Here is a 12,242-nt window from a genome sequence, read left to right as displayed (position 1 = left end):
TGATACAGACCATGGGGTGTATAGATCTATTAATGGGTATAATATGCTACAAAGAATATGTTTTTACTGGCCTCCACTGAAGAAAAACTGAAGAGAAAAACCCCCACACAACTAATTTAGAATCTGAGAATTTCAGAAATGGGATTTTTTAAGAGACTGAAAAATAAGTCACTTTTTTTACCCAGAAAAGTCATGTCTGACAATGGTTGTTTCTTTTCTTTAGTCTTCTAACATTTTGAAAAGGGATAATATGACTTAAATTTTCTATGAACTGTTTTCAGAAGAATTAAAAGATTAAGCTTGCTTATAGTCATGGATAAGTGCCAAATGGGCCAAAGAAGCTTAAATTTCACCAAGCTCTTTTGAAAATATAATCTTTTTACTCTTCTTGTTATTAACCTTTAGAGAATGTTTTTATGTAGTATGAGGATTACTAGTGAGAAGTGGTTTTCAAATGTGCAGAATGCTGCTAATTTCTAGGCTGCCTAGAAGCAGCGAGTCCTTAGAATGACCAAGCACATCCTGTCAATTGCTTTACAATATAACAAGATTCTGACTGAGAAATAAAACATCTCTAGGGATTCCAAAAAGAACTTTTTTCTGTGGGATACACCTATTGAGGTGAAGAACATGCCACAAGGTGTGTTTTATTTCTCTGTGTTATGATCCCAGCTCATAATACCTTGCACAAGATCCTGTTTGTGTATCTCACTGTTAATTGTAAATAATTACAAGTACAGTACAATATCACATCTTCATGCAGTAACTATAAAGTTAATGTGTTTTTTCCTCAGCTTTTGTCCATTAGCAAAAAAAATACAACTTGCCCCTCATAGATATTCATGCCTTATTAATTCTTCTATGCATAGCAAGAGGAAATAAAAAATTCTAATTTATTAATTCAGTGACACCTTTACAAAAGGTGATTTACTGCTGTTTTTCTTCCTCTGTTTGTTTAGCTGTGCAAAACCGGCTTTCAAAGACAGTAGAGGCTCTGCCTGAGTTAATACAGCCTGTATCAAGTCTTCCATTTATTTGTATACATAAAACATGTCTGCTTAGATTAAACTCGATCTCATTATCGGTATGGTTGGCCTCTTAACTCAAACGGTGTGTTAATTCTCTGTCATGCTGAGCAGCAGTCCATGCACTGTATTAGTGCTCCTTTTTCTTGCAGATTTCAAAAGCCTTTCCATTTCTTTTGTTCTTGAGTAATTTGGTGCTGTTGTATTTTGTTTTGGCGACAAAGATATGCACATTGCCAAGGAAACACCTTACAGCCACTTGATTCCTTGTCTCCCCGTATTCACTGATCCTTCGCTAAAGGGAGTGATTCAACATCAAAGCAACAAGTTTGATGGAAGAAATTCTGCCTGAAGAGACTTGTGACAGCAGAGACATCATTCCTAATGAAGATGTCTTGTTTGCATCCAAGCTGTTACGGTCTCCCTTAGCAACAAGAAAAAGTTTTGTAAGGGATTAAAAAGAAAATACAAGTAAGTTGCAATGCCTTATAGGCATGTTTCTCCTCTTACACTTAATGAATAAATGAAGAATCATTATACTGAACTTGATAGCAGTGCTTTCCCTGTAGAGGTGAGTGGAGAATCAGGGTCAGGTTTGCTTGATGTGAAACAGGTTCTGTCATTACAGCAATCTGTTAATTAAAAGTTTGCTTTTCACATACATAGGATTTGGCAGTCAGCCTTTTTTGGGGAGAGGCATTGTCTTTAAAAGGAATCTTTGCATTCCTACTCACCGTAAATATCTTGTAGCACTATTAATGTGTCTATCATTTTGTTCAGTAAAAGCTGTTGCCACTAGGGTACCCAGATCTCTACTTTTATTTTCTTTCTTTTATTTCTAAGTTCAGACTTTTTAAAATTTGTCTCTTTCAAAATACTTCTGCAGAAACTGAAACAGAGATATTTTCATATGCTAAAGCAAGCAGACTGTGCAAACAAAGCGCTTAACCACGTCAGGTGTTGAGGCACTAAAGTTGCCATAATTTGCTGAGGAGCCATTTCCCAGCATGGATGATGTGCAGCCCTTCAGCTGGCCCTGAGTTCAGGGGGAGCTTTAAAGCACGTGCTGAAGTCATGTCCATTTCATTAATTGTAAACACACACTGGTGGTTGAGCCCATGTGTAAATGCCGCTCTCAGTTGTGCCCTATGCTCCCAGCTTGAGACAGGCCTCTGTGCTGGCTGAAGGTTAGCTGGGATGCTCAGAAGTGAAGACCACTAAGTTAAGCACTTCTAAACTCATATAGAGTGCCCACTGCATTCAAGCTTAGTTTACCTAAATGTGTGTAAGTGGCCTGTGAGCTTTGTGCTGTCTTTCATAAGTCAGCACTGATAGATTGCAGCTGGCATATGCAAGGTACAATATACTTCAACGACCTCAACCACATAAAGCTGCTACAACACAATTGCCTGCTGCCCAGCATGAAATCTCTCTGGTTCTAGATGAAATGACTCTTCTGAATGATGATCTGCAGGATATTAAGAAGCAGGCTGTTTGTATCCAGACTCACTCAGGAAACAATAAATCAGAATCAGACTGACAGAGGAGCCATCTTTTTAGTAGAAGTTAACACTTAGATCCTGACCACAGATTTCCATTTGGAAGAAGCATTCTTGAGACATGTACAGATGTCTGGGGTGATGTTTCTTAACCCCTGGTTTGTGAATGACTGCTGTTCTGTAAAATACTGAATGGTGGTTTAAAGAACTGTTGCAGTTTTCTTCAGGCCCCAGACATTCTCATGAGTGCAAGCTAGCAAGAACTGAATAGGAGAAAATAAAAACAGTAAGTGACCATTGAAAGTTCTGCCTCAGTTATTTGCAAATGAAAAGCTTTGTGGTGGAACCATGCAAAATGTGTCCACATCTTTTTCAAAAGCTGTAGGAGGTCTTCCCGTTGAAAAGATTAAGAGTAATTGCTCTCAGGAATCATAAAGATTCATGCATGTTTCCTGACATAGGTCTCCATTTCAGGAAAGTAATACATGAGTTGACTGAGGCAAGCATTTTAGCTGCTTTATATTCACAACCCAGGGCTGAGTCAAATTTGAAGTGCACAACCTGAAAAGGAAAAGGCCTGCAGGCTATACTGAGCCATCAGTCCCATTTTTGTGATGCAGCCTGTCCCCTGCCCTTTGCGCAAATGTGATTTTTCTGGTGTTACACAGGCTACAAATTGAGTTAGGTTGATTCTGTAGTACTGAGGTGGGGTAATGAGAGTCCTGACAAGAGCAGACACTGTCACTTTAAGTGGTTTCTGAGAATTAAAGCAAGTAGCTTTGAGGCTTAGACACCTGCAGAGAGGAAAACAAAATTATTTTAGAAATTGAGGTATACTTTACAGAATAAGACACTATTTAAACAAGTAAGCATATGTTTTAACTCATATAATCTCTCACTGAAAAAACATACTCCTCATCCTGATTAGAAGAAGAATACCTAAACTGCAGTACAACACTAATAACAAAAATGTGTAACTTTTTGTGGTGAAATTTCCATTGTTATTTTAATTGGTGGACTAACCAAGGCAATTTCACTCTAATTATGTCAGAAAATTCATACCATATTACCATAAAATATATGTGTAAAAGCAGAATTAAGTCTATAGTGCACTCCTTTTATTTATTTCCCAATCCAATGGGTTATATCTTTATGCATATAGAAAAACTGTCATTTTCATCATGGTACCCTCCATTTCTTGTGATCCAATGTATAGATCTGTAGTTCAGCCAAAGATGAAATGCAGGTTTCTTCTGGAACATTCTAGGCAGACAACAATGTGATAAATATATTTTCACTCCATACATATGTGCCTTCTTAGGAAAAATAGGGACCAAATTTATTTCTATTAAAAAAAATCCTGCGATCTTTTCAAAGCAGCCTCTCTCAGAGGGTGATGAGTCTTCCAGAGAAGTCATAAACGTACCTCAAGGCACTTCAATTTTTCTGGTTTTCTCATGTGTTTCAGGAATATAGGAGGGCCCAGTATAGACAAAGATTAGATTATCTTGAGGGAAAAATATGTTAGCTCACAATTTTACTAACTGTATACATACAATGTGCTTCTCATTTTCAGAACTGTATTTGTTTCAAACTCTGGTTCTTAGTAGCTTAATATAGAAAAAATACTGAATTGTCCCTTTATTATTTTAATAATGATTTTTTTCAAGTTTTGCTGTGACAGAACGTTTGTTTCTTGAAAAGTCTGGTGGATGGACAAGTATTTATGTTTTCCTTTCTCTTCTTATTGGTCTCACTACGAATCTGCTAAGGGACGTGGGCAGACATACACACAGAAAAATGTGGCTAGTTCCAGGTATATAGGGTAAAACTGTAGGAGCAAAATATGTTGCATTGATGGTGTACTTGGCAGAAAAGGTAACCAGAAATACTAAACTAAAAAAAGCAAAATTCTGGGTTTGGCATTTTATAATCATCTCCTAGCTGTACTATAGTTTAAGTGTGACCTGGGATAAATTATCTAATTCTTTTGTACTTTAATACTCTGACTAAAACACAGCATACTTTGTCTATTTAAACTGTAAAGTGTCTTTTATTATGTAAAAATCTAGTACAAGACAAAAACCAGACTCAGCCTTTATTAATGCTTTCAAAAATAAGACAGGGTGTTTAAAACATAAGTGTAGCAATGAAAAATAAAATAATGTTTATATGCCCTTGGTAGTTGGGTTTTTTTGGTAAAAATTCTACCTGCATATTGCAAGTAAATTTCAATAGCTCATTTTCACCTAGTTATATTCTCTTTCTACTGTGAAACTTAAGCATTTATTTTGCCTCTTCTTTTGGGCCACTGGTCACACAGAAGAATACATTAAACGAGACATTAACAGAATGAAGGAAGAACTGTTCCAGTGTTTTAGGAGGAATCTGGGAGAAGTTGTTTCTCTGGGAAAAAGTCTTGCAAGCCAAATAGTGAACATATGCTACTAGTGAACAGGTTCCAGGTTGCAGATCTCTTGAGCATAAATTTGTTACAAATCTCTGTTGCAGAGCTGTGGCTCTTATCAAGACAGCAACATTTGTCTATCTGTTCTGTCAACAATAATTCCAGCAGCTTTGAGTTGCTCAAGTTCAGAACTTGCTTATATACCCTGAACTGCAAATCATTTTGATGGGATTTGCATGTGTTAGGGTAGTATTGAGCCACACAATAAGCATGTGGAACATATAGAAACTATATAAAAAATAGCATTAGCACAATACTGTACTATATTATAGTACTTATCACTCAATTTTATATTAAAATTTGATTTTATGCATCTACTTCAATGGACTGTTACAGGCGCTTTGGAAAAAACCCACCCACAGTCAAAAATTCCACCAAGGGCAGGTAATGACTAACATAAATTTTTTGCCCTATAATCTCTTCTTTTTGTTTATTGCTGCCTTTGCAGACAGCTTTTCTCATTTGGTAATTTTCTATGCTGTAACACTTTTTTTTTGTTTTTTGGCTCTACAGTTCTGTGCAACACTTGGAACCACCCCTTGCTGCTCCTTTGACAAATTGTTAGAACTGGGTCCTATTTGTAAGTCTTCACTGCTTCTTTCTAAAATTGCATATACCAGTGTAAGCCATGCTGAGTCATTTCCAGGACATTATGCAGAGTCTGTGTCCAAATCCAATAAAGCAACTTATAGATGAGACCATCAGTTATAGTTTTATTTCTAATATTAGGTCAAGCAGCAAATGTGCATTCTCAAACTGTTAAAAGAGTTAGGAGACATTGCCTCAAGGGTTTCTTTTCTGGGCGGGCATATTTTGGAACACTGTCAGTTAAGCATTACTGTAAGTGCCTCAGTTTGTAACATTTTCCTTCTAGCCCTTCTACCTGCAAGTGCATCTAGAGCAATGCTGGAAACTGGGGAAAAGTCGAACTCTTAATTCTGCCCTGCACCAAGTGTTTTGTTTCTGCGTGGTTCTAACAACTATAAAAAGTAGGGAAATATGCACCAAAAATCCCCATGTATTCTTAATCCTTACTCTCCCCTCCCCAATTTCCTTCCTCCTTCAAGAAAATAGGACAAATGCCAGGGTGTTTAATACAGTGGTTGAGTCATGGACTCTTCCTAAGTGTTTCTGAGTTATGGTTTGTTGTGTCAAGCTTTGATCTGCAGCAGGGCTTGGTCAAAAGCACACGTTTGCTGGCTGATGTAAATGCTACCAAAGTGCACCATATCTCTTCAAGTGTTCATTTAGAACAGAAAACCATAGATGTAAGCACCTGGAAGCAGCTTCATAGAAACACAGCTTGATTTGATGTCCTGTTAAAAACTTTGGAGCTTATGTGGTGGTCACTTTTACACAGCTCTGTGAGGTTTCCTGCCCTTCAGCACAAGCCTCAGAGACTCAGTTTTACCCAATCTTTCTTTTTAAACAGGTTCCTAGTAGTCTGCTTAGCAGCTACAGATTCTTTTGCTGTTTGGGTTATTCCTATAGACCTGACCTAATAAAACAGTGACACCAATAAGTTTAGGCATAGCAAGTAATCGTTTTTCACCTCAGTCATCCCCTGCTTGTGCAGCAGAGCCCAGCAGAACCATGGCAGTGAAGTCAGAAGTCTCATGCTAGCTTTTCTGCTTAATTTTCTCCTTAGCATACATGAGCAGTAGTCCTGTGATATAAAGGCAGTGTCTCAAACCAAGTATATATAAAAAAATAGATAATCAGTTAAACTTTTAATGTGTTCAAATAAACCTAAGTTGTGGATGCTGTGAATAGTGTTTTATTAGCTTTTCCCAGAAATTCATGCAAAACCAAAATTTTGTTCACAAGAAGGCAAATTTCAGCATGAACTTGGTGCCCAACTGCAGAACTCAATGGATATACCTCTCTATGTGGAAATAACCATCAGAATTATTTGGTGACTAGTTTACAGATGTTATGTGGGCTTCAGCCATCAACTGGTAGACCAGAATTGTTACTGAGTGCATTAAAGCAGTGATCTCTAGTAGACTGTGAATACTAAATTACAGAGTATATGTGAGCTGTTCATATGCCAAAATATTTCTGTAGAAACCATTCAGTGATTAATCAAAAGTAGCACTTTCTTAGCATGTCAGTGCTTGCTTTTGCATAAATGTCTCTGTCCTTGAAATAAATAGTTTGCTGCACATAATTCAAAAGCATGTGCATGCACATTTATCAATATGTAAAAAACACTGTTTAGAAACATGTTTGTGATTCATGAGTTAGAAGTGGGGAGCACAGCTAATATTCTAGCTCCTTCTGCTAAAGTAGTTTTATTACCATAGATACGATAGCTAAATCTCTAGATACAGGTTTTTTTAAAGTGTATTTTATAATGGTTCTTAAATCAAAACCACAAAATAATTTATGTTGCTTAATTTTAGTAAGAGAAACCTAGAGATGATGATCCTTTTGGGTCCTTTCCAACGTAGGATATTCTATGGTTCTGTAACTTTGTTCCATTAGAAGTGGGAAGGAAAAAGAATACGTTATATATACATTTTTATATATTAATGAAAACCCAGATGGTGGAAACATTTAATCTCTTAATTTAATTTTAAATTGGGAAAATAATAACATCAAAGAGAAATCTCTCAGGCACTTGGTTTCATGCAAATTAATTGGGCTTTTTAATCTGCTGTTTAATTTATTTCCTTCAATTATTTTTTTAGGTAATAAGGAAAATATATGGATGCATATTGATGCAGCCTATGCGGGGAGTGCTTTCATCTGCCCTGAATTCAGGCATCTTTTAAATGGAGTGGAGGTGAATGAGTGTTTTTTCTCTAGCAGCCTGCTGAAACCTTGCTCTTTCATAGAATTTGTGGGTTTCTTATGCACCCAAGATTAATGGCTCTTCCAGAATCTCCGAGTAAGCTGCACCTCAGTTTGCACTACAAATCCCTGTGTATTCTATTATGTTACTTAAATTTTTACTGGTTTATACTGGGAGTATGCAAGCACCTCTCTATAAGAAGTTTGTCATTCAGAATAGCAAGTAGTACTGAATCAACAAATAGAAAAGAGGAACTTTTTCCCAAACGTCGCTAAAGACATATTTGTGACATCCTAATTCTACATTACACAAAGAAAGAGGAAAAAAATAATAATTTTGACAAATTAATGAGCTCGTTATGTCTGTTCTTTTTCTTACATCCTGAAAATCATATTGTATAGAGCCAGTAGCTGTATCTCAAACAGACAGGGTTTAATAACCAGGAGACCTAAATGAAATATTCCCCCAACAGCACTGCTGTTCCTTTTCCGCCGCCTTGCTGAGCTACTTGGCATTCAGTTGCTTAGATAAGAATACTTCAATTTCCTGCTGCTCCCCTCAGACAGTCAGATAAGTCCTTGTCTTCCACGTCAGTGGAGAAAATATTACTGTTTGGTAAAGCCAGAAGTTTAAACACAGCACTGATAGGCAGTGACTAATGAAGAAGAGGAGGGAAAACCCCCTCACAAATAAAACATTTCTTTCTGTCTCTTTCTTATCAGCAAATGAAGCTTGTTGTAATTTCCTGTGGGGGAATATTTTTAAAATTATTGTTATTGGTTCCTGAAGGAAATGAAACAGCATCCCTTGTCTGGGCCAGCATTTGTCATAAGAGTAAATATTTAACAGCCATGAATAGGTTTCCTACCTTGCATAGTACAGGGTGATAGCTAGATGGATGTATAGATAGATAGACAGATAATCTTCTCTTATTAGAGCAATTATTAATTGTTTACAGGTGACAGGGAAGGTTATGAGAAGCAAATGAGAACAGAAAAGTGCTATATGGAACAGTCAGACCTTGATGCTGCCAGGTCCCCATCCCAGGCTTTTTAAGGCTGGTGACTTCTTCCTTTGTTAAAACAGAAAACATGGATGAAGCCTTTCCCACATGGTGTCCATCTTACCCACCTGGGTTTCTTCTGATGCCCCACCTAAACATATGTCAAGTAAAGTAGGCCAGGCACATGGTATATAAATATGTATTGCAAGTGCTTACTCTTTGGTCATTTTTCTTTTGATTTAGATGAAACAATAATTTCTACTGAAAGAAAATACCCTGTCAGAAAAAAAAAAAGAAAAAAGAAAAAAAAAATTCCTAGTCAGTTGTAATTTTTTGAAGGAATATGATGTGCAGATTCGGAATTACATATATAATTTATTGCTATATATCTGAATTTTGCATGTATTATTTTAATATTCTTGGAAATAGAAAGCTTAGGGAATTGTTATTGGAAAATGTGATATGAACCCCAGTGAATGTTTCTGAGTATGCAGATTTATTTATTTATTTTAGTTCACAATAAGATATATACTTTTCCATATATACGTATCTAGAAAGTGTAATTGTAAACAAGTGCTCATAATGTTGATAATACCACTAGCCTAACTGCATACCTAACGTGAATTCCACTCTCAAAATAAATGAAGATTGTACTACAACAGTCACTAAATAAGGTGACATCAGTATGAACATTTTAAAGACCCAGTTCAGGAACTGATTCATAGTTACACAGACAATTTGACAAAGTTGTATCATTAGCAAGTGGATCCTTTTCTCTTTCATAATTCTGTTTTTATTTATCTATTCTCAGTTTGCAGACTCATTTAACTTCAATCCTCACAAATGGCTCCTAGTGAATTTTGACTGCTCTGCTATGTGGTAAGTATTACAGTAAAGGGAAACATTACAAAAGACAAAACTGGGGTTATATTAGTCTTCCTTTCTACCAGTAGACATTTAGTTACATTTCTCTATTGAAATGAGGAGAACTGGATAGCTTTAACTCTTATAAATCATTTACAGAATTCAAACTTTCATTTAATCCACGGTTCAAAACCATGAAACTTAGAAATAGGCCTGAGCTCTGCATTATGTTCCAGAAAGAGAGAGAAGTCCCAAAAAGTCTGCAGATTTATACTTAATCCATTTTGGAGCTGTTTAAAATGTAAATAAAAAAACTTACTTTAAAGATATCAGTGCAATGAACAGCATGCTAAACAGGGCTTTTTTTTTTTCTTCTCTTGCTTTTCCATAAAATTTCTCTTGGTTTGAGCTTTGATTCTTTTAAAAGCCTTTCTAAAAATGTTTTAAGATTTGGCTGATGAAAAGCAGCTGATTTCAAAAAGGACTATTTATGTAATTTTGTAGCGACTTTCAATTTTCCCAGATGACACCAGAGACAACATTTTGATATTAAAAGATGCCAAAATAGAAACTCATAGACATACTTTCAAACAAAGCAAAGTATCATGGCAGTAATAATAGCATGGGTTTGTTAAGAACATTCCATAGTAGATGATCCTATTTTGTCCCAAACTAAATGCTTACCAGCATCACAACTAATGATACTTATTAGCAAAATAGCTATTCAACAAATGCAGACTATTTATCAAAATAAATGAAAATATTAATTTCAGTTATAATAGAAGGAAATTTGCAAAAGCAAAAAAAAAAGAAGACTCCAAAACATCATCCAGAAATAGGTCACCTTATTTAAAAGAAGAATAAATGTAAGACAATGGTCCCTCAGTTGCTTTTGGTTAACCTTCATCCCTTTTAATTTCCCTGGCAAAGTAGACTTTTCAGGTTAGATATTATGGTTTTTACTTTAATATTTCAGCTGGTGCAGTCATTTCAAATCTTCCAAGACGTTATGTTTTTTTTTCTTTTTCTTAGGGTAGATGGCTTACATTTTGACCTTAATTCATCAGTAGTGGCAGCACCCCACAGTGTGCTGTATCTCTGTGTATAAGGAAGTAGGAAGATGATGAAACAAACTCCTTTGCTAGTTCCTCCCATCTTTTTCTTATCACTCAAAGACACTGTTAAAAACAGAGCCATTTGCAAATAAGACAATACACTATCATTCTCTTTGATGCTTGTAGAACAATTAGGAACCACTGTCTATTCCCTAACAGTTTAGTTTCTCATTAATTCTGCTTTCCCTGAAAACTCTGTGGAACTATGTTAAAGGCATTTTACCTGGTTTTCCAGTAAAACAAGGTGTATACAATCACACTGTGAGTTCCCATCTCAGATGATTTTAGGTTATTCCTAGTAAAGCTTAGACTTTAGACTTAGGAAAGTATTTTTCTGCATTTTGTTTCTTGCTGGTTGTTTTTAGATAAACCATTGCATAAAATGCTTGTTTTCATAGGTAGGAAGATTCCAATATAGGTAGGACTCTGAAGAGATCTTGCAACGTCTCCTTAACTCAGAGTAAAAGTTTCACAACTAAAGCCACTCAGGCTTCAATTCAGCAAGGCTTTTATGTATAGGGGTTATTCACTTAATACAGAATAAATGTACACTTAAACTCTTTGACTTAAAGCCAAGTCCATTGCCCAGCTAATTCTAAGACCCATGTCCAAAATTCACTTGTTTTACCAACTGTTACACTCCCTGAGAAAGTGAAAAGTAACAATGAAGGATGGTAAGAAGAAGTAACTGTGAAGCATACATAGTCCTCTTAGGATCCATGAAAAGTATTAAGCATGATACTATGGTAGTATGGAAAGAGTTCAGCAAACACTGAACACCATTTCAGAATCAAAGTAATCTGAGTTCCACTGATGGGCAGACTTCAAAATAACCCAGACTCCTCAGCACTTTCCCCAGTAAACATTCACATTTCTTTTCGCTGCAAACTGATTAAAATAATCTACCCATTAGATCTATAATGTAATTATTAAACTACTCAGTGCAATATGTGGCACTGATGTCATTTCAGATTTGGAGGCAATTTCATTATAAACCTTTTGTAAAATATTCTCAGACTTCCTGATGTACAGAAAAGAGCAGTCAATTTCCTATAAAAAGGAATTAATACAGCCAGTCCAAGAAGGGTGTATTTTCTATATTCAAATATTAGAGTCCTTTAGAGACTTTGTCTTGAAACTACAGTCAGTTTTGCCTGATTTGTTTAATTGATACTCTGGAATATTATAAAATAGGAAGAAGTATCTTCATTCAGAGGGAATAAAAATAATAATTTTGCAAAGTCTTGGTATTTTTGATTTTTATTACTCTTTTCAGGGTTTAAGTGTTAACTTTTGATTGGGAAGGGTGTTTCAGTAACTGAAAGAAGGTGCTTACAGGAAATACTTACCTGTAGATCATAGAACACAGAATAGTTTGGGTTGAAAGGGAATTTAAAGGTCATCTACTTCCAACCCCACTGCCATGGGCAGGGACACCTTCCACTCGCCCAAGGTGCTCAAAGCCCCATCCA

At 35.9% G+C, this 12,242-nt stretch overlaps 1 protein-coding gene across 1 annotated transcript in view; it reads left to right on the top strand.

The window, feature by feature from the left end:
* The window catches only part of LOC309572925 (uncharacterized protein), a gene marked incomplete at both ends in the record, with an annotated part of 58,552 nt that overhangs the window by 17,370 nt on the left and 28,940 nt on the right, over positions 1-12,242 (top strand). The window contains 3 exons of the mRNA XM_082281476.1: positions 5,505-5,571; positions 7,685-7,779; positions 9,603-9,670. Coding sequence (XP_082137602.1) covers positions 5,505-5,571; positions 7,685-7,779; positions 9,603-9,670 — 230 coding nt within the window. The remainder of the gene's footprint in view (positions 1-5,504; positions 5,572-7,684; positions 7,780-9,602; positions 9,671-12,242) is intronic.

Source organism: Coloeus monedula (assembly GCF_965178545.1).
Source record: "Coloeus monedula genome assembly, chromosome: 1".
NCBI lineage: Eukaryota > Metazoa > Chordata > Aves > Passeriformes > Corvidae > Coloeus > Coloeus monedula.
The sequence above is the reverse complement of the archived record's forward strand: the minus strand, read 5'-3'. Positions and strand labels throughout refer to the sequence as shown.